The sequence below is a fragment of the Colletotrichum tamarilloi genome (genome assembly GCF_030869305.1).
Source record: "Colletotrichum tamarilloi strain Tom-12 chromosome Unknown Scaffold_1.1, whole genome shotgun sequence".
NCBI lineage: Eukaryota > Fungi > Ascomycota > Sordariomycetes > Glomerellales > Glomerellaceae > Colletotrichum > Colletotrichum tamarilloi.
Genome location: NW_026849384.1, coordinates 1,003,413 through 1,023,714, shown reverse-complemented (window position 1 = coordinate 1,023,714; position 20,302 = coordinate 1,003,413). Strand labels below are relative to the sequence as shown.

At 53.7% G+C, this 20,302-nt stretch overlaps 8 protein-coding genes across 8 annotated transcripts; 5 read left to right on the top strand and 3 right to left on the bottom strand.

Annotated features, from left to right (window-relative positions):
* Positions 1-609: 609 nt before the first annotated feature.
* On the bottom strand, positions 610-3,611 carry CTAM01_00339 (uncharacterized protein; the record flags this gene model as incomplete). Its single annotated transcript, XM_060516392.1, has 4 exons — positions 610-1,242; positions 1,302-2,023; positions 2,660-2,690; positions 3,591-3,611. 4 exons carry the CDS (start codon positions 3,609-3,611, stop codon positions 610-612), a joined length of 1,407 nt encoding a protein of 468 aa, XP_060389018.1.
* Positions 3,612-4,097: 486 nt separating this feature from the next.
* On the top strand, positions 4,098-4,457 carry CTAM01_00338 (uncharacterized protein; the record flags this gene model as incomplete). Its single annotated transcript, XM_060516391.1, has 1 exon — positions 4,098-4,457. A coding segment is annotated over one exon (360 nt), but the record flags the coding sequence as incomplete, so codon positions are not given.
* Positions 4,458-4,571: 114 nt separating this feature from the next.
* CTAM01_00337 (uncharacterized protein) lies at positions 4,572-6,057 on the bottom strand (the record flags this gene model as incomplete). Its single annotated transcript, XM_060516390.1, has 2 exons — positions 4,572-5,935; positions 5,988-6,057. 2 exons carry the CDS (start codon positions 6,055-6,057, stop codon positions 4,572-4,574), a joined length of 1,434 nt encoding a protein of 477 aa, XP_060389016.1.
* A 2,065-nt stretch (positions 6,058-8,122) lies between these two features.
* CTAM01_00336 (BOP1NT domain-containing protein) lies at positions 8,123-10,481 on the top strand (the record flags this gene model as incomplete). Its single annotated transcript, XM_060516389.1, has 2 exons — positions 8,123-8,803; positions 8,856-10,481. 2 exons carry the CDS (start codon positions 8,123-8,125, stop codon positions 10,479-10,481), a joined length of 2,307 nt encoding a protein of 768 aa, XP_060389015.1.
* A 1,502-nt stretch (positions 10,482-11,983) lies between these two features.
* CTAM01_00335 (uncharacterized protein) lies at positions 11,984-13,082 on the top strand (the record flags this gene model as incomplete). Its single annotated transcript, XM_060516388.1, has 3 exons — positions 11,984-12,236; positions 12,353-12,645; positions 12,717-13,082. Coding segments are annotated over 3 exons (912 nt in total), but the record flags the coding sequence as incomplete, so codon positions are not given.
* A 1,382-nt stretch (positions 13,083-14,464) lies between these two features.
* On the top strand, positions 14,465-15,775 carry CTAM01_00334 (short-chain dehydrogenase; the record flags this gene model as incomplete). Its single annotated transcript, XM_060516387.1, has 3 exons — positions 14,465-14,858; positions 14,942-15,237; positions 15,302-15,775. 3 exons carry the CDS (start codon positions 14,465-14,467, stop codon positions 15,773-15,775), a joined length of 1,164 nt encoding a protein of 387 aa, XP_060389013.1.
* Positions 15,776-17,129: 1,354 nt separating this feature from the next.
* On the top strand, positions 17,130-18,733 carry CTAM01_00333 (methyltransferase domain-containing protein; the record flags this gene model as incomplete). The annotated part of the gene is made up of 7 exons (XM_060516386.1): positions 17,130-17,207; positions 17,333-17,420; positions 17,497-17,538; positions 17,659-17,819; positions 17,919-17,956; positions 18,056-18,193; positions 18,289-18,733. The coding sequence occupies 7 exons, from the start codon at positions 17,130-17,132 to the stop codon at positions 18,731-18,733; spliced, it is 990 nt and encodes a 329-aa protein (XP_060389012.1).
* Positions 18,734-19,150: 417 nt separating this feature from the next.
* Positions 19,151-19,618, bottom strand: CTAM01_00332 (uncharacterized protein; the record flags this gene model as incomplete). Its single annotated transcript, XM_060516385.1, has 3 exons — positions 19,151-19,189; positions 19,273-19,409; positions 19,495-19,618. 3 exons carry the CDS (start codon positions 19,616-19,618, stop codon positions 19,151-19,153), a joined length of 300 nt encoding a protein of 99 aa, XP_060389011.1.
* Between the last annotated feature and the right edge of the window lie 684 nt (positions 19,619-20,302).

The window sequence follows — 20,302 nt, the reverse complement described above, 5'->3', positions numbered from 1 at the left end:
CAGGTAAAGAGGTTGAGCTCACGTTTCCTGCAGTCCCCGTAACCGGTGTGGAATCCTGGACATTGCTATTCACATACACAAATAAAGTACGTGGACTGCAGACAACCCTTTTCACTCTTACGTATCAGTTGATCTTGATGTGGGCGAGTATATTAGACGGAAGCCCCCCGCCCCTCAGCGTGCCGTCCGGGAAGTGGATCTGCCTTGCAGACGGAACCGCGGATCAGCACCCGGCTCCGGCCCGATCCCCGCGGAGTCAACCAACTTGAGGCATTTCCAGTGAGCAGCTGTCCTGCCCCGTAGAGGTTTTGCAGGTACGGTTACAATAGTGCGTTCTCCGGGGATATGCTCAATGATGAAGCCGGAATAAGTAGTCCAATAGTCGACGTTGGTGAATACATGATGTCATGAGAGTTCTCATCAAGAAATATGGCGGTCTTCAGGAAGTCAAAGATCTGAATATGATTCATGAGGACTGACAAGGGATGATGCGCTTAAACCAAACACCCGTATTGTTACAGCCCTATGGAGGCCATCTAGACCTGGTCCGATTATACATGTATCTAGCTCCAACTCCTAGCTTAAACCAAACAGAAACAAAAGCTCACGTCACTCCTTTGGGAACAGCTCCGCCGAGATATCCTTATCCCTTCTCTGGTGATTTGTCCGGCTAGAGCTGCTACCAATGACCGTCGGCGCGTCGCCGTCCGTGTCCGGGTCGTATTCGGCATCATCCGCATGTTTCGCCTTCTTCAGCTTCAAGCTCGCTCCATCGTCCGAATTCGCACCCTCCTCGCTTGCCGAGTCGGCGTCGTCGTACGGGCTGACACCTGCGTGTCTCGAGCTCCAATCGGGGTCATCCTCTGGAAGTCGCTCGTGTTCGTGCTGCGGCTGCTTGATGAAGGAGTCGATGATGTAGTACTGCATGGCGTTCATAACGAGCGGGAAGAACATCATGACGAAGAAGATTTGCAGCTGCTCGTTGCCCTCGGTCCACCGCAAGGCCCAGTCGCCGACGCGCGAGATCCAGGGCAGGAGGAGGAAGATGATGAGGACGCAGAACTTCATGCCAAACAGGCCGCAGAAGTAAATGAAGGACTGCTTCAACCACCACCAGGCGTTGGGAGGTGTGCCATAGTTGCCGGACCGGATCGACTCCTCAGGCTTGCCCAAGGGTGTGTAGGCAACGAGGCCTGTCAGAACGCGGAGAAGTACGATGAGGATGGGGATACCGATGGTGGTCTGCATGACGCATGTTAGTACGATGCCGGAGAGAGAAAGGAAGCGAGTGGGTTGCTTACATCAATAGCGAGATTGAGCAGGTAAAAGGAGCACGGGTTTGGTGTGTAGTCCTCGCCGCGTCTCATCAACCTCTGCGCGTTGGCCGTGGTTGCGGGGTCCAGTGTCACAGAAAAGCGCCCTGACGTCAACATTGACATGAAGATGTTGGCGATGTGGACGAGAACCGAGCCAAACACCTGCTTCGAAACGTCGAAGAACCAGATCTTGACTGGACGTTGTGGCCGCTCTCTCCAGCGCTTGAAAACCAACGACAGCAAGGCAAGGCCGCCCAGGGCCGCCTGGACAATGAGGGCAAAGGAACCGAGCAGGCTGCACTCGCCATTACCACCTTCTTCGCCCTGTGTTGCAGCGTGGGTAGCCGTGGCCGCGGCGACAGCACTCGTGAAAGTCGCGACGGCGCCGTCGAGGGCTTCTGTCGGGGTCGCGATAGGGATCATTGTGTTTGCTGCTGCGTCGACTGCTGCTGTTGCTGTAGCTGCTACGAAGGCGGCGAATGAAGTAGGAACATCTTGGGCGGCAGTCGCTATCAGGTAGGGTGGCGGAGGGGCCATTGGCCTGGCCGGGTCGGGGTGTGTTGAAATGGGACTAGCAGAGGGAGGGACAGAGAGAAAAAGGGCGGTCTCGTGCGAATGACGGGGTGATGTTTGGTCGGAAGGGGGGGCGATAAAGCGGCCGTCGGTATGTGGATGACGTTCTTTTGGGGTGGGAGGAGGGTCGATCGCTTTAGGTCGAACAACGGGTTTTTGGCTGACGGATTAGGAGCGAAGGCGAGACAAGCGCATGCAACCGCGTTGTGGATTTGGGGTACCGTAGGAAAAAGGAAGGAATTTGAAAATTGGAAACCGGCGGCCAAAGGAAGAAGCAACACAAGTAATAAACCTCCGAAAAGTCTGGGCGAGGAGGGATGTTTAAGAGAAGAGGGAAGAAAACAAAAAATAAAGAGAAACACGGAGATAGAAAGAAGAGGAGCGGGCCAAGGTGTAGCGAGGAGCGGACAGGCAAAAAAGGTGATCGTCGTCGGGGATTGATGGGCCAGAAGGGCGGGCTGTCACGAGGCGGAGTAAGAAAGTGACATGCAGCACAGACTTGGGGGAGCTTCAGCCTTCAGCTTAGGCAACTGCGGTAGGTGAAGGGTTGATATCTTGGCACCGTGGCGCCCTGATACCGAAGTAGGTATGAGCCACGGTCAGTGAGCGGTCTGGCGTTTGTGTCTGTTCGAGCGAGCACCTCAGGATGGTGATGATGATGATGATGATGATGAGCAGATCTATTGGTGGTAGCTATTGATGAGTAAAGGTACGATACCACGGATACATACAAAGAGTAAGGTAGGTGGGTAATTAGGTACTGTACGTACAATGAAATGGGAGAAAGGCAATGGCCGGGTCCTGACACAAGCTTACTTCTGATTGGGCTTAGCGTCCCCACATACCTTAACACACCTGGCTTTGCCGCCTTGGGGGATCCTCCATTAGTCACTTTCCTACGGCCCAGACTTGCCGTAAACTCGCCTGGAGCAATACTTCGTCTGTATTACGGAGCACCTACAGGCTACAGGCTAGGGGGGCGGATAGACGGAGTCAGGACAGGCACGAGGGGGGGCCACCAGCCAAGGCTTGTGTGTAATGTTGTTGGCTTCCACGGGTTTTACAGTTTGGAGCTTGGGGGCTCGGGTGGATCGAGGCGAGATTAGGAGATTTTAAAAAGGACGGAGGGACACCGCCGTCTGGATGGCACCGCCGGCGAAAGACATCACGAGATTTGTCCTTTGGCGTAAGGTACCTATCTACCTACCTAATGTAAGGTGAGGTAAGCTCAGGAGGCCGCGGCCAACGAGCGGACGACGGACCGGAGAAATCACCGCCGTTTAAGATCGACCACCCGACCTACCTACCTACCTCCTTAAACTAGGTACCACCATCACCACCTATTTGTTTCTACGGATCGTATCATGCAAAGGCCAAGAGACCTTAAACCATCAATGTGGCTGCAGCGGCCAATATCCGTCCCAAAAAACCATCTGCCCTGCCTGAAAAGGCCGTTGACCTGGGCAAGCCACAACAGGACAGAATGGGACACAAGTCTGCCAAACCTCGACACTCTCCTGCACTATCAACCTAAATGCAGGCCGGCCTGGTGCCGAGAACCCCGATTTACGAGATTCACAGGCGCTTGGCCCCATGCTTCCCCCATTTCCCCTGTCTCTGCAGACCACCGAGCCTACCCGCCGGAGCCATTGGATCGAAAGACGGCACCATCTCCGGTCCTCTTGGAAGTCAGGTACTTACTCCATAGACAATCTGCTCCATTTCGCGAAACGAAGCCCAAAAGGAAGATAGGGCAAAAGAAAAAAGGGATAGGAGGATCCGATACGAGGTCAAGAAACAAACCACAAATTCCCAAACCCCAAACCCGTTCGAAAATGCGATACCGAAGCCTTTGATGTGTAACTTAGTTGGATCCCGCTATTATTCGGTCTCACTCCATTTCGGACTCGTGCACGACTCATCGCCATCTATCAATAGAAACATCGTTCCTTTGTTACAGCCAACTAACCATCCATCAAAGAAGTAAAAATCTCACAAAAAAGCCACTCCTCTGCTGTACTATACCTATGCTCCAGCCACAACCTCGCAATGTCTCGTGCTCCCAAATCATAAAGCCGCCGCTGACGGGCCAGGCGATTCTCTTCCCACAAATTTGGCTTTGCCCAGACATCCAAACTCGTCCCGAGAAACTGGTTGCCCGGGGTTGCCCAGGGCAAACATAGCCCCCGTCTCACATCTCATCTGCATGGAAGCTGTCATGGAACGTTGGCTTTAGGGGCGCGAGATTATCTCATCTGCTTGTTAGCTTTCCCGCTGTACCACGGCATTGCGCATCAAAGCCACTCAGACAATGCATCTTCCAAGTCAAGTACTGCGCAACAATTCTTCGGCTCGGGGTTGGAGTGGGGACGTACGGGCACTAGTGTGAGGTTATCATGGAGTGGAATGTTTCAATCTTCGACTTTTTCGACCATGTTCTGGCCGCTGAATGTCAAAAGATTGTCCTTCTTTTCATGGTATAATTACGATAGGCGAGAGTCTAATATTGCCAAGTCCTCGTTCCAAACACGCTTTTTGCATCCTATGCGCCAAAATACCTCGCAGTAGCCAACATGTTGCCATCATAATACCTTTCATCCTGTAGTGAGCCCAGTGAACATGAAACCAATCTAAAAACAAAACAATCGAAAAAAAAGAAAAAAACCACCCCATTCTCGACCTTTAAGCTATCACCAGCTTGTCCAAAGCAACACGCGCAATCTCAATAATCTTCAGGCAGTGCCGATTCTCCTTGCTATCATCCTTGCCCTGCGGAACCATCAGGTGCTGATCCGTATGCAGCATCGGATGGGGTAGCCCGGCCGCGACCATCTCATCGAGCTTGTCATGCCGGTTATTCGACCGATCCTCCATCTGCTTGATGACGTCCTTCAGACCAAGGTGATGGTAGGGTACCGTAGATCCCGCCCCATCTGATCTCTGAAAATCGTGTCCGTAGATGTCGACTTTCAGCAAGCCTCTGACGGATAGCCTCCAGCTGTCGGGGTCCATCTCTCGGTTGTCAAACGTCTCTATCGCGCCGCAGTCGTTCTCCCGTCTACTAAGCTCGCCCCACAGCCCGCCGTACTCGGCGAAACGGAACGTGATATTCCTCTTCTCTTTCTTGGCCTGGGAGGCTTCGTTGTCGATGAGCTCGAGAATCTTGGCGTAGGCGTTGGCTGTGGACGGGAGGATGGCGCCCAGCATCATCATGTTTTGGAATGCCTGCATTGGAGGCGGCTTTGTTATGTCTGTAAGACTGCAGGAAGGGCAGCGGATGACGTCGTGGGCCACACGAGCGGCGGACCTAGCTATGCCCATTGCAATCTTGACATCGTTTGGCAGTCTCGATAAGGCGTCCAGGGAGAGGAAGATTTGGGATAGACAGGAGCAAGTGGTGTTGTTGTATGCTTTCGGTGCCCCGTCCACCTCTTTGCCAGTTCCATCCTCATTTTTGGTGTTGCCAGATGTGGATGATTCCGGTGTGCTTGCGGCAGCCGTGTGAGATGATGTCTCTGATGCCGTAGGAGGGGAGAGACTAGGAACCGTCTCGGGCACTTGCGCCGAGAGCAGTTCTGTAAGGCTTTTATTGATATCTTGAGGTAAATCCTCGTCAGCAGAGTCACTTTCGTCAAAGTTGATGCCACCTAACAGGTCAACACCCGCAACCCCAAACTGGAAGTCTCCATTAGGGAACCGCGGCTCGGTGTATGCCATGGTCAAGCTCGACAGCTCGGGCGGCAGCGTCGAAGGCGGCAAGCCTTCCAAGGGGGAGAGGAGGTCAAGGTAGTTCATGCTAGAGTAGTCTTGGGTGAAGAAGGCCGAGAAGTCGGTGTCTAATGTCGGTTGCGTCATGAGTGGCATCTGCATCTGCTGGTCTTGGTTCTCGGGCTTGTCGGGGGAGGATTGTCCTTCAGCCTCCTCGACGTGTCTACGCTTCCTTGGCCGGCCCATCTGCTTCTGGGCCGAGTAGACACACCTAAGGCCCTCCCGCCGACATCTCGAGCAACCTTCAGGTTCCTTGGTGCAAGCCAGCTTTCGTGAACCTTGTATGGGTTGTTAGCATCTATTCAATTTGGGCTTGAGACCCTCACTTACGACACTCATCACACGCGCGATGCTTCACGACACCGGCCGCCGACTTGGACGGGCTACTACTCTGAGGCATGATTTGATATGGACAAATGTGATAGGGGACTAGAGAGGCGTTGTCGTGGTTGCCTGACAATACCGATGGTTGAATTGTTCTGATTACTCAGAACTTCCCAGAGTGCTGGGAGTGCGGCTTTCGGGAGGGTTATATGTAGGTGACGGAGAGTTCGTAAAAGTTGATGTGCTAATAGGGCCGATGACTCTGAATGGCAAGGTAGTGACAAGCCCAGAGGCACGACGATGAAGCCCTGGCTGCCTTAGCTCGTGGCTTGCTCTCCAGCTGAATCCCGGAGTGTTTTTCTTGTTGCTCAAGGCTGCGGTATGCACGAGATGAAAGCATGCAGATGGTGACACCGACGGCCACGTTAGAAATGCAGACGTAGGTATTTGTGCGTGTGGTTCAGAGATCGGGATGAGAAAGACGGGGTGAGACACACGAGATGCGGTTGGGAAGCAAAAGGGCAAAGCTCTCCCGGCCCACGGCGTAATTGTTGTAGGTGAGGAGCAAGCCACGCAGCACAGCTTACCCGCGTTAGCTCCAGCCCGCCCCCTAAGACCAACGCAGTCGGGGGTGGTTGCTGTACGGGATCCATTCGTAGGGCAAGGTACATCCGCCCAGTAAAAGTAAGGTAGGTACACAGCAAAACACTGCTTGGCCGGCCTCGTCACCAGTCACTCCAAAGTCCTTTCTTTGAAGGATTCGGAGCGGCGTCAGCACCATGCCAACCTTGCATATGACGGAAGCCAAAGTTCAGCCATAAGTACTTTTGCTAGATATATAGCTTGGTTCACCGTTGAAGCTGTCTTCACTTCTCCGAGTTCATATCAGTGGTACCTCTCTAGCAACAACCGAGACGACCTATCGCTCGAACAGAATCAAGGCTGAGCCACCTCTCAAGGTTCCCTATCCTGCTCACGCCAAGACACTTATGGTGAATGAAAGCCTTCCTCGACTTGACAGAAAGACACTATGAGATATGCTCTCCTCAGATTGGCATGCGAAAGAATTGGACTTCAACGCCTTTCTCGTGTGTTTGCAGGATGAGATCCCCCGGTGTTTGAACTACCCTGAGGTGCCGTTCGGCGGCACTGTCATTGGTTAAGAGTGCGTATTTCGTAAAGATTTGAGTCATCGGCGTAAGTGCCTTAGTATCAGTACCATGGATGCGGACAGGGCACCGGCATCACGAGAATTCTCTCCCTTGAAGCCGTTTCGGAGCAGCCCGAAGCGTCTTACCCATCACTGGCATGGTCGGGCGGGCTGACGATGGAACATGAGAATACTCACACATAAGTCCTCCATTGGGAATGGTGAGATCTCTCCGTTGCGTCCACGATCCATCAACGTGTGTAAGGAGACACTCGGCGTCGCTGCGCCTGCTTCAGCGCGCAGTAGGCGTCTAATTGTGCCAAGAAACCATCTCGTACCCGCTGCCAATGAGTCCAATGTTACGTTGTAGTGTCTTGAGCGCTGGAAGGTTGCGTGCGCTTAGCAAGACAATAGCTGAAGGACGCCCTGTAGGGCAACCCGTGCACTGCTGCATAGGGACAGCCCTTCCAACCTAAAGTAATAGCCGGAATGGCGCTAGGTATTCGAGTATGGTAGAGGCGTTCAGAACTTCAGGATGGGCTGACAGCCACTGTGGCGCATGTGCCATTCTCCCGGCGGGTAAATATGCATTCTTCTCGAAACTCTCTGCATGTGCGGTAGTTGAAGGCCTGCGGCGTTCGAATCGAAACGTTGAAACAACCAGTAAGATACTAGAGTTGGTCTCCTTGCATCGTTGTGTTCCAACGGGATGTGCGTGGGTGGAATTAGCGGTGTTGTTGTAGGGCAGATTTCGGGGCAGATTTTGGAGTCGCAGTTGGGGACGAACCGGAGCGATCCCTCCACTCTTCCGTCTCGCGTCTCGGTCGACCCCGCTAGGCGGTCTGGGAAACACTAGCACCGACCGACGGCAGAAAAAAAAAAATTCCCAGAAGGCGTCCGCCCAAACCGCCTGCGCTTGCATCGCGAACCGAAAGCTCCAAAAATAGCCCTTGACAACCTCTTTTGGCTGACAATTTTTTCCACCACCACAATGGGTGCACGACAAGCGTTAGGCAAGCGGAAGGATCCGCAGGCGGATGTACCTGCCCCTGTTGACGACGAGTTTGGCGCAACGTTGGAAGGTGTCTTGTCCGGGAGCGAAGATGATTCCGACTACGAAGAAACTTCTGAGTCTGAAGGCGAAGACAACGGCCTGAACGGCGAGGAGTCAGAGGACGAGGAAGACGAAGAGGACATTCTGAGCGACGAAATTCCCTCCGATGCCGATGACGAAGACATTGCCTCGAAACTCAAGTCAACAAACTTGGGCAAGGACGCTGGCGCTGTCGACAATGACGACGACAAGCCCAACTACCGGGTCGTTACTGGCGCCAACGGCGAAGAGCGCTACGAGTACGACGAGATCAACGCTGAGTACGACTCCGACGACAGTGACGCTCAGGAGCCCGTCAACACAATCGGCAACATCCCTCTCTCTTTCTACGACTCTTACCCTCACATCGGATACGACATCAATGGCAAGAAGATTATGCGCCCGGCCGCCGGCGAGGCATTGGATGCCCTGCTCGAGACCATTGAGCTCCCCAAGGGCTGGACTGGCTTGACGGATCCCCAGACCGGCAAGCCCCTCAACCTGAGCCAGGATGAGCTGGAGCTTTTGCGCCGCGTACAAATGAACGAGGTTCCCGAAGAAGGCTACGATCCCTACCCTGTGAGTATCCACAGACTATGTGCGACATGCCTTCGAGACTAACGTTACCCAGGAAATGGTCCACTGGTTCACAGCACACGAGGAGAAGATGCCCCTTAGCGCGGCGCCCGAACCGAAACGCCGTTTCGTCCCCTCCAAGCACGAGGCGAAGCGCATTGCCAAGCTCGTCAAGGCCATCAAGGACGGACACATCTTGCCGTACAAGTCGGCGGAAGAGAAGGAGAAGGAGGAAGCTGAGAAGGAAGAAGTCTACTACGACGTCTGGGCGAACGAGGAGGAGCGCCCGCCGCACGTCATGGACATCCCTGCACCCAAGCTTCCGCCTCCGGGCTACGACCTCAGTTACAACCCTCCCCCCGAGTACCTTCCGACAGAAGCCGAGAGGGAAGAGTGGGAGAAGGCCGATCCTGAGGACAGAGAGAAGGAGTACATGCCCGCCAAGTTTGATTCGTTGCGCAAGGTCCCCGCCTACGGCGAGTTCGTCAAGGAGCGCTTTGAGCGCTGTCTGGATCTTTACCTCGCTCCTCGCGTGCGCAAGAACAGGCTCAACATCGATCCCGCGTCGCTTCTTCCCAAGCTGCCCCGTCCCGAGGAGCTCAGGCCTTTCCCCACATCCTGCCAGACTGTGTTCCGCGGCCACGAAGGTCGCGTGCGGTCTTCGGCCATCAGCCCCGACGGCGAGTGGCTTGCAAGCGGCGGTGACGATGGTACTGTGCGCTTGTGGCATCTCCGTACCGGTCGTCAGGAGTGGATGGCCAAGCTTAGTCTTGATGAGGCTGTGAACGCTGTCCGCTGGCGTCCCAACAAGGAGACCTTCATCCTGGCCGCTGCTGCTGGTGAAGATCTCTTCTTTGCGGTTCCTCCCCGCGGTGCGGACGGCATCGACAAGGCCAGCCGTGACATTATCGACGCTGGTTTCGGTTACGCCACACAGAACCCTCAGCCCGCAGCTGCCGTCACCAAGGAACACCCGGGCAAGTGGGCCAGACCTGGCTCCAAGCTGGAGGCTGCCGGGGTTCTGCTCAAGGCCACCGTCAGGTCCGTCATCAAGGTGATCAACTGGCACAGACGCGGAGACTTCCTCAGCACCGTCTCCCCCAACGGCCAGCGTAGCGCAGTTGCTATTCACACCCTCTCGAAGCATCTGACTCAGGTTCCCTTCCGCAAGCTGCCCGGTCTCGCCCAGACGGCGCAGTTCCACCCCTCGCGGCCTCTCTTCTTCGTTGCGACCCAGCGCATGATCCGCTGCTACGACCTTCAAAGACAGGAGCTCGTCAAGGTCATCCAACCCGGCGCCCGCTGGATCTCGTCCTTTGATGTGCATTCTGGTGGTGACAACATCGTGGTGGGATCCTACGACAGACGTCTCCTGTGGCACGATCTCGACCTCTCCAACCGCCCGTACAAGACGATGCGCTTCCACTCGGAGGCCATCCGCGCCGTCAAGTACCACCGCAGCTTCCCCCTGTTCGCTGACGCCAGTGACGACGGCACGCTGCAAATCTTCCACGGCAAGGTCGTGACCGATCTCATGGAGAACCCGACCATTGTGCCGGTGAAGATGCTCAAGGGCCATAAGATTGTCAACAAGCTCGGTGTCCTGGACGTGGACTGGCATCCTACGGAGCCCTGGTGTGTGAGTGCCGGCGCTGACGGCACCTGTATCCTCTGGACCTGATGAGTGAGTTCATCCGTGGTTGGAGAGGATACTTGTAAGTTTTCACAAAAAGACAGCGAGGCGTTGGGAAGAACCAAAAAGAACCAAAAGAAGGATCCTTCAACAAAACTAGACAAGTTTGCTTTTTTTTTCTCCAAAATTTTGTTCATGTTAGATAATTCGGCCCCGATTTACCTACAACGCAGGATGGTGTTATTAATGGATGTCGAATTTGTACAAACCATTTTCTCAAAAATTGTGATATCTTCAACGAGACGAACCCCATAATACTCGTATCATGAAGAGACCCTTACAAAATGCAAGATGGAATTCAGTCACTTCGCGACGGAAGACGATGCCGAAGGGACCGAAGGGGCCGAAAACCCCACGGCGCCAGCGCAGGGTGTTTGGCTGCAAGTTTAATTAGGCGTTGGCTCGTGCGTCCTCGCCGTCTCATTTCTCATTGACGGAAGTTCATGTCCCTTTCTCCTTCGACGTTGGGGCCGCTCGCTCTCTTGTTGATGAAGAAGGGCTCTTGGCGGAATATGCGATGGGGAACGGGTTGTCCGCAAATTGGCAGAATTACAGTGCTCTTTTCAGGTTCCTCTTATCCAACTCTTCCCGCTCCTTCAATCTGAAACCTGCCATGCATCAAGAGGGCGTCACACCCGCGGGGGGGCAAGTCGGTCATCTTAATCCCCAGCCGTTATTGACCCTCACTCTTCTCATAATTCTCACTCCTCCTCTAGCTCCTCTCTGTTCCAATCCCCTGGCGAATCCGAACCCACGTCATGCACAGACGCCATAGCCGAAGGGTTAGCTGGAGATCGCGTATCGTATGGTGCCACGGTGCTAGGTGGGATAATAGTGGTAGAGTGGTAAGGTTATTGTAAAGCGGTGGAACACCTGGCCCCGGTTCTCGACTTCCGGGAAGAGGCACGCACTCTTCTGTGTAGGGATACAAACACGGCATGAATGATAGTGGCCCAGAACCTGCAAGGCTTACAAAGGGCCAAGGTTTCTCTGCCGTCTCTTGCGTCGGATCGCCGCTGTCATCGAACCGAGAGGAGGCGGTTTAGGCCCTGAGATGCCTTTTGCATAACGACGTAGCTTGTATCCGTAGTATGAAGCCTTCAAGACTTTTTCGCCCCCTCACCCTTCCTGCTTCAAGAACGGTTGACGTCCCATTCTTTTGGGATTTTGGACAGTTTACCTTTTCTGTCTCGCCCGTCTTCTCTCATCTCTGTTCGCCCACTTCATCCCTGGCAATCTACTCCAGGTGTGTATGGCCCATATGCTCATTTCCCTCGTGAGCACCCGATCCATCATCCCGCATCGAACGAAATCATCCTTTTCTTCTCTCTCGAATTTTCAAGGGCCGCCCGTTTCCACTTTTTCCCGTACCTTTTGTAAGAGAGATCCAGGAAACCCTGTTCCCGCTCTGTTGAATGCTTCAGGCGCGTGGGACTCTGAATTAATTAAATAAACTGCCTGCCCCGCGTAGGCGCAACGACGTTGCTAATCTTTTTCTGTCCCTCTTGTTTCTTAGTCACCGGCTCTATTTTCCAAATCTTTCGCGATCTTCCTTTCCGCAGCGTCACATTCAGTTCTGTCCCATCGTCATGGTCTCCTCGACGTCGTACGCCGCGGCCGCGGTGCTGGCCCTGTTCGCGGCCTCCGGGACGGCCCAGAACTTCACCATTGCTAATGGCCAGATCTTCACGCCTGGGCTGGTCATCTTGGACGCGCCTCAGCCGGGGACCCCGTTGGGCGGAGGTTAGTAAACTTGCCAGACACCTTTCCTAAAACTTCAGACGAAGTCTCGCAAACAACATGAATTTTGACTTTCATCGGGCCACAAATGGTCAATACTAATACCGGTTCAACTACAGATAACCTCCATGTTGCGATTGACGTCTCGACGAACGGCAAGATGCCGCTGCCGCCGTATGCCTCGGATAGTCCGACCAAGATCTTCAATGTGACCATGTTTTTGTCAAGCTACACTACTGGCCGCAACTTTACTATCTCGAACGGCACGGCGACCGCCAACAATGCCAGTTTGGGGGAGATTATGACACAGGAGCCCGGCAGCACGGTGAAGCACGTAAACTGGATATGGCCGGATTGTCTCGTCGGCAATGGTCAGCCCAGCTCCAGCTCCAGCGATCGCGGCGCATACAATGTAAGTCTGGCATTTCACCTGATCTTCATGTAATTCCGATACAGCTAGGACTAACACCAATCCCCCCCCAGATCTCCATCCGCCAAAACTTCCGCCTCAATGGTGAAGATCACTACACAATCTTTGACGTGCCCATCTCAGTCACGAACAGCATCGAGCAAAAAGACGGCCGGCCCTCATGCGACGCCCTCAACAACCCGCTCCTCACCCCCGAGCAACTCAACGCCACGGCCGCCAACTCGATCGGCGTGCTCTTCGCGCCGGGCGACTCCACCACGATTGAAGTGAAATCAGGAAGCGGCAGCGACGACGGACTCGGCGGGACGAAGCCTGAGGCGACGCCCGGTGACGGTCTCGGTGCGGGGGCGAGCTTGAGGTGGAGGGATGGAGCGTATTGGTTGAGTTTGGTGAGCATCGGCGCTGCGCTGGTAGTCTGATCGGAGGAAGAGGGAGGCTTTTTGCCAGTTTCGTTGCGGACGAGCTGGCTGGTTACATTTGTGCCCATTCATGATACCCCCAGACGCGGAAGCTGTATTAGTACATATTTCTTAATCGAATCCCCCCCGACGGGAATCATAGTTCTTGTCCGTCGGCCGTCGGATGGTGCCGAAACCGATACCGATGGGTTGTATATATAACCTTAGCACCTTATTTTTGCGCACAGATATCTCAAACGGCCGACCATTTGATATCTTCTAGAAGTTGGCAGAGGTGAAATACGATGATGGAGGGAAGCCAATTGAAGATAAGGTTAATTCTCTCCAACGAAAGTACGGATACACAAAAGTCTTCTCGTGTCGTAGAACTCAATGCAGAAACCAAAGATAGTTAAGCAAACACCAGCCGATCGCTAGCACCGGGTCTATTACGCAGTAGGAAACTCATTCCCGGGACCTTGGTGAATCCCCACTCCCACCGGGTCGGTGAGTACCCGGAGGTGAGCGTCCTAGCCATCCGGTGGCCCCATGCCGCATGCGCGACGAACTGCTTTCTGGAAAAGGCAATACGCACGCCAGGCCAGGCGACGAGCCGTTACACTTACAACTTGCATGTGGCCAACCACCCGCGCTTGTAGTGCACACCTACGGTTTACCATTCGGCTCAGCCTTTTCCTTAGTAGGCACTTGGGAGTTATGGCACGAGGAAATGTCGATCGCAAGCTCGCAACTCATGTTTCCACTACGGCCCCCCGGATTCCCCGCACTTTCTGGCCGCACTAGACCTCGGCTGCGCGTTGCATCTCCAATCTGGAAAAGAACGCCTGCACATGGTGTGGTTGTACGACTGAAGTGCGGCAAGCAATGATGGGACGGGGAAGGCGGACGGGGACTTGGATGGTCGTAGCTTCCTTTCCCACCTCGCTCCCGCCAAGCATCAAGTCGGGCTGGGAGCTATTCTGCCTCTGTCACCCGGTGCGCGACGGTTAACCCTGGCCACCTTTTTCTTACTTATGACTGTTGAAACCCCCCTCGTCATTGAAACACCCTCTAAGTACGGAGGGTTCGCATACTAATTGTGCGGTGGTGTCATGTTGAGATTGTCTTTCTTTTGACAATCCCTCCTGTCTTGGAAATCAGATACAACCCAAGCTCTAATTCAAGCTTCATTGCATCGCAACTCAGGGCTGTTGGTTGACGAATACTCACTCAACTCACCGGTGTTAGCAAAAGCCCACCTCAGAACTACCTCTCAGTCTGTCGTTTGATTCATCAACGTTTTCGAGAAACGGAAGCCTGATCCCCTGTGACACATCGCCAGCCTGTAAAGACAGACTTCCACGCCCCATCGCGAACCGCAGTAACAAAACACAAGCCCGACGATGCCTCTACACCAGGGCTTCCTCCCGCGCGAGGGCCTCACAGCCGACCCCATCTTCCGCCTCATTGCCAGGACTGCCCTGAACCCGTCCGTACTCCTCCCGCTCCTACTCCTCGCCCGCTACACCAAAAAGGGCGGCGACCTTGCCATCCTCCACCCCACGGCCTTTTCGCGCATCAAGTTCCTGGCGTACTGCGCCGTCACACGCTGGGCGAGCAGCTGGCTCTCGCGGCGCGCCCTGAACAACTGGGTCGACGACCGGTACGACTGGCGCAGGGAGATTGTCCTCGTCACGGGCGGTGCTGGTGGGATTGGTGGGCATGTTGCGCGGTTGTTGGCCGAGCACGGTGCTACTGTCGTTGTGTTGGATATCCAGGACTTGACTTTCACTGCTGGTGAGTGATCCCTTCCTCTCAGTGGAGAAATCTGTGGTGATGCCCGTTTTCTGTAGGGTTCATCGTCTAACACCCGCCGACAGCTTCCAACGTGCACTATTTCAAGTGCGACATCACTTCGACTGAGAAACTCGGAGCCGTAGCCAACGATATTCGTGCAAAGGTCGGCCACCCGACGGTGCTGATCAACAATGCCGGCGTAGCGCGTGGAAAGACGGTCCTCGACTCGACGGAACGGGATATCCGCTTTACCTTCGACGTCAACACGCTTGCGCACTACTGGACGACCAAGGAATTCCTCCCGCACATGGCAAAGATGAACCACGGCATGATTGTGACGGTTGCATCGTACGCAAGCTACCTCTGCGTCCCCAACATGGTAGGATGAACTCTCGGCGCTAATCTGACTTGTCAATACAACAAAGATGACTAACTCTCACCAGGTCGACTACGGCGCGTCCAAAGCCGCCGCCATGGCGTTCCACGAGGGCATCACGGCAGAGCTCACCACCCGGTACAACGCCCCGCGGGTGCGCACGGTACTTGTCAACCAGGGCTTCACAAAGACTCCATTGTTCACCGGCTACGAGCAGGGCGTGGAGTTTATCATCCCGGCGCTGGAGCCCGAGACCGTCGCCGACGCCGTGGTCAGACAGGTGCTCACAGGCCAGAGCGGCCACGTCGTCTTGCCCGCGTACGGCAACGTGCTGACGGCGCTGCGGGCGTTCCCGTACTGGTACCAGCACCGCATTCGGGGCGAGGCGCAGAAGCTGATGAAGAACTTTTCGGGCCGGCAGGTGGTCAAGGACGTTGAGGGGTTCTACGAGAAGAGGGAGAAGCAGGCGGAGCAGGAGAGGCCAGAGGAGAGCACCGTTTTGGTTCCGGAGCCTATTCCCGAGCCGAATGGGATTGAATGAAGATAGAGGTAAGGTTGGAGAGAGAGCGCGGGGAGAATGCTGTGGTGAAGGCTCTGGGAGTCTGTGTTTGTACTGCGTACGAAATATCTGAGGTGAAGTCAAGTCACTCTCGGATCGGGAGTTGATTAATTTCCAGTGGTCAGTCATCCTGGGTGCCCTGTCCCTGCAAACACATGAGAGCCACAGCAAGGCGTCAAGTGCTGTCACTACGCGTACGCGATTACGTGAACAAGGTCATCTACTCCGTACGCTATTTGATACTTCAGGTCTTCATCCCAACTATGCCAATGTGTGCAGAGAGTGATTCAAAATTCTCAAGTAAACTAATGAGCATCGGAGCTCCTCTATCGTCGCTGTCCAAGGTAAGTCCCCTATGAGCTCAATTGCGAATTGTGTCGAGGCGTTGAGTCGCTATTCTTATCTCAATAGAAGGCTGTCGCTTTCGTCAAAGGCCCTTCCAAATTCTATTCTCATCTTGAATCTACGGAATTCAACTCATCCTTCATCGCGTCCGGCTCGCCTTATCGTTTTCGCGTAGAGCAGATCCTCATGCACTTGCGCACCCATATTCCAGGTTCTCGTTTGACTCGTTGAAGAGACTCAGCAAAGTCCGAACCAGGGTAGGGCCAAGTCCCGTCGTCTAAAATGACGGATTCCCCGGCGTTTGCTTCTCTTCCCAGGACATCAAAAAGTTGAGATGTGATAAGATATTCGTACACCCTGCAACACGTGAATTTGCAAGTTCATATTTCCTCGCAGAGGTCTACGGATAGAGTAGAGTCTAGACCGACCTGGTCTTTTCAATGGAAAACCGGTAGTAGCGTAAGTCAAAACAAGCGAACGACAAGCAAGATGACTCGCCTACATGTCTATTCGGGGTACGGAGTAAAACACATCCAAATTATCTCCCGAACCCCTTTGCCTATCCAAACTTCGTCAATTCGAAGGTTCCCACAAATCGACTGACCTTGCGAATTCGATTAAGACAGAAGATAAGAGAAGGAGAAAAAAAGGAGAACCAACGATGGCGAACATGCCACCCGACGGCACAGTTCGTCTAAATCCCTCCCCTGGTCACCAGATCCGGCGTTGCCAGAATAAGACGACTGCCAACGACATCCACCACCAACAGTCCAACACTTCCAACAACCACCCCCGTCTTTTTCTTCCTTTTTAATTCTGCTCTTTCACACTTTCCCCCGTCAGCTCGGGCCCGGTCTCTTCTTCTCGTTCGTTTCTTCTAGTTCTCAAAGCTGATCCACGGATACGGATATTTTGACAAGATCCGGGTTCTCGGGACCGTCCCCCATACCCATACCCATTCCCCCCTTTATTCTAGTTCGGGCTACACAACATGATCGACAACAACCCTGCTGACGTGCGGGAGTTGGGCGATGGAGTAATAGATGACGATCGGTCAGATATCCAAAGTGTAAGAGCTTTGAGTCCGTCCCTTCTCTTTCCCTTACCTTCACACCTTCCGATTGCCTTTACCTTGTGTCATTGGAAAGGGTAAGAAGAAGACCTTCAACTCAATAAGTGTGTTTTCGTATCCAGATCGTTTCATCGAGTACAAGTCTCCGGGAATCCATTCTCAACTACCGCGTGGAGAATGGGAGGACGTATCACCGGTATAAAGATGGCAGTGAGTTCCACCATAACAAGACTCTAACCTGGAGATGACCTTCGCATGGACGTGAGGCCCTGACATGATATACTAGAATACACCAAGCCCAACGATGAGCGGGAGATGGAAAGATTAGGTTCGCTCTCTCCTTCTCTGTATTTGCATGGTGTATCTCGACACCCATACTGGAGTACCCGAATCACAAACTGCTTTCTGTTTGATTAAGCTAACCCGGACGGATGTTCCACGGCCTTAGAGTTGGAAAACGAGCTATGGCTCATATCCCTCGACTTCACCTGCGGCGTCGCCCCGCCGTGCAGGATGGACAACGAGACTGCGTGCGGCAGGGTGCTCGATGTCGGTACCGGCAGCGGTATCTGGGCCGTCAACTTTGCGGATGACCATCCAGAGGCGGAGGTAAGAAAGTCTCATGTCCCCCCACCCCGCACGGGAGGGTAAGGGGTAATCCGTCACCTTCTGTACTCTCCGTCTAACATAAAGTCTTCTCTTTTGCAGGTCATTGGCATCGATCTCTCGCCGCCCCTTTGTGACTAGTATGTATTGAATCGACGTCCTTCGCTACCGGAACTTTCTCGCTCTCCTGCACTTCCTTCAGCCACGATTCTCGGGTGTTTCTAACCATGGAGTTCAAGTGTACCTCCCAATCTCAAATTCGAGATTGACGACCTCGAAGAGGAATGGACCTGGTCACGACCTTTCAACTACATCCACAGCCGCGTCATGACGGGCGCCATCAACGACTGGGACCTCTACCTCCGTAGATGTTACGAGTAAGAAGTACCCCTCCATTGCTCGACATTCAAGAAGAAACATGCAAAAACTACGCTCCCCCTTACCACGCCCTCCTGGACAGAGACTAATACAGACCCAGTAACCTCGAACCAGGCGGCTGGATAGAACTCCAAGAACTAGACGTCCACGTAACCTCAGACGATGGCACCCTAACCCCCCACCACGCCCTCTCGCACTGGTCCCGCCTTCTCGCCGCCGCCTCCCAGAAGCTCGGCAGGCCGTACATCGACCCGCGCGCCCTCGCCACCGGCGATCCGACCACGGGGCTCACCGCTGCGGGCTTCGTCGACGTGTCCGTCACGACCTTCAAGTGGCCGCTCAACGAGTGGCCCAAGAGCGCGAAACACAAGCAGCTCGGCCGGATCCAGCTCGAGAACGGGACGACGGGCATGGAGGCCTTTACTATGGCGGCGTTTACGCGCGCTTTCAAGTGGACGCCCGAGGCTGTTAATGTATTTTTGGTGGATGTGAGGAATGATTTGAGGGATAGGGATATTCATGCGTACATGCCGGCGTGAGTAGATCCTGCCCCCCCCCCCCCCCCTTCCTTTCTCCCCCTTTGCCTCTGCGTGCTGTGCTCTTGTTGAGTTGTTTGGATAGACGGACTAATTCTGTCTATAGATATTGCATTATTGGACGGAAACCTGATAAAGGGGAGTTGTTTCCATATGATAGAAGGAGAGATTATTATTAATAGGTCGTCCATGGAGCTTTGCGAGGCGAAAACCATACTTCCCTCTTTAGAATGCCGGCTCCCTATCGTTGCTAGGAGTTGAAGTGCTGCTTTGGTGTTTGAGGAGAAAGCAGGCAATAAGTTCAGTAGTCACACATTAGGATGATGATGTGCTTCTCTATTGCAAGCTGGCGATTTTAATCGAAATACGTCGAAAGATTTCTCATGCTCAGAGCTCGAATTCGTATATACGTATCTCACTCTAGGACACTCCATCAAACGGCCCATAAAAACAGTCCAGCTAGAAAAGAAAGCTGCCATGGATAACATACATGGTTAGCATTAACACGTCATCTCGCAATGTGAGAAGAAACAGAAACTCACAAGCTCAGAAACAACATTCCCTTTTGCCTCATCCTCCTGTCTTCGACGTCCCTGCCACCGGCGCTCCGGTTTCTCGGAGGCTACCTGACCCGGCTGGCTGACTTCCTTGTCTTCGGTACACTCCTCTTCAGCCGTTTCTACTGCGCCGTCAACTCATAGACTTTTCCCAGACTCGGAATGCTTCTCCCAGCTGATTTGAGAACATTGGACACGTAGACGTACCTTTTTCATCGATAGATGCACCCACGTGCTCCCAGTCCGTATCATCATAGACAGCCTTCTCTTCACGCTCCGACTTTTCCTCGTCCTTCTGTGCCACCACAGCTTGGGGGTCCTTCAACGGCATCTTTTTCTGGTTATCAGTCTTTTAGCGCGAAACTGAATCCTACAAATGAGACGGAGAAGCTTGCGTAGAGTCGAACATAAAAACCGACTCTATGATCTCACAAGATTCGCTTCCTTCTGCGGGCGGCGGGAAGGGGGATGAAAAGCCCACGACAATGTACGGACTCGTTTCGAATGTTGAGGCTGCTGCCTTGCGCCGCGCCGCTGCGTTGAGGTCGACGACATCAGTCACATGAGAGAAAGCGGCACCTTGCCATGTCCGTGACGCAACTGTCCAGTTCAGGCCTCGTTTACTGGCGGTGTTTTTGCTGAGCGTAAGCACATGCAGGTTGGCCCCGTTCTGTGCCCGAATCTGCGGCACAGCTTCCCTTGACTTTACCCATTTGGGATGTCGTTCCCTGGTGGTTTTCTACTGCGTCCATTATCGTGTCAAACGACTCTAGTGGCATTGATATACTCTCTCACTAAGGTCCATTATATTGCAATAAGAAGCTATTATGTGGTGAAGAAAATCAATAGTCCTTGGAGAAAAAGACACGTGTTTAAAAACAATTTTGCAATTATGCAGTAGAAAGAAATCTGAAATAGACACATTATGTGTATCATCCAATGCTGGTATCAACCCGATACGCCATCTACTCGTATGCACAAGAAAAACAAGAAACCAACCCACCAGATGCAAACG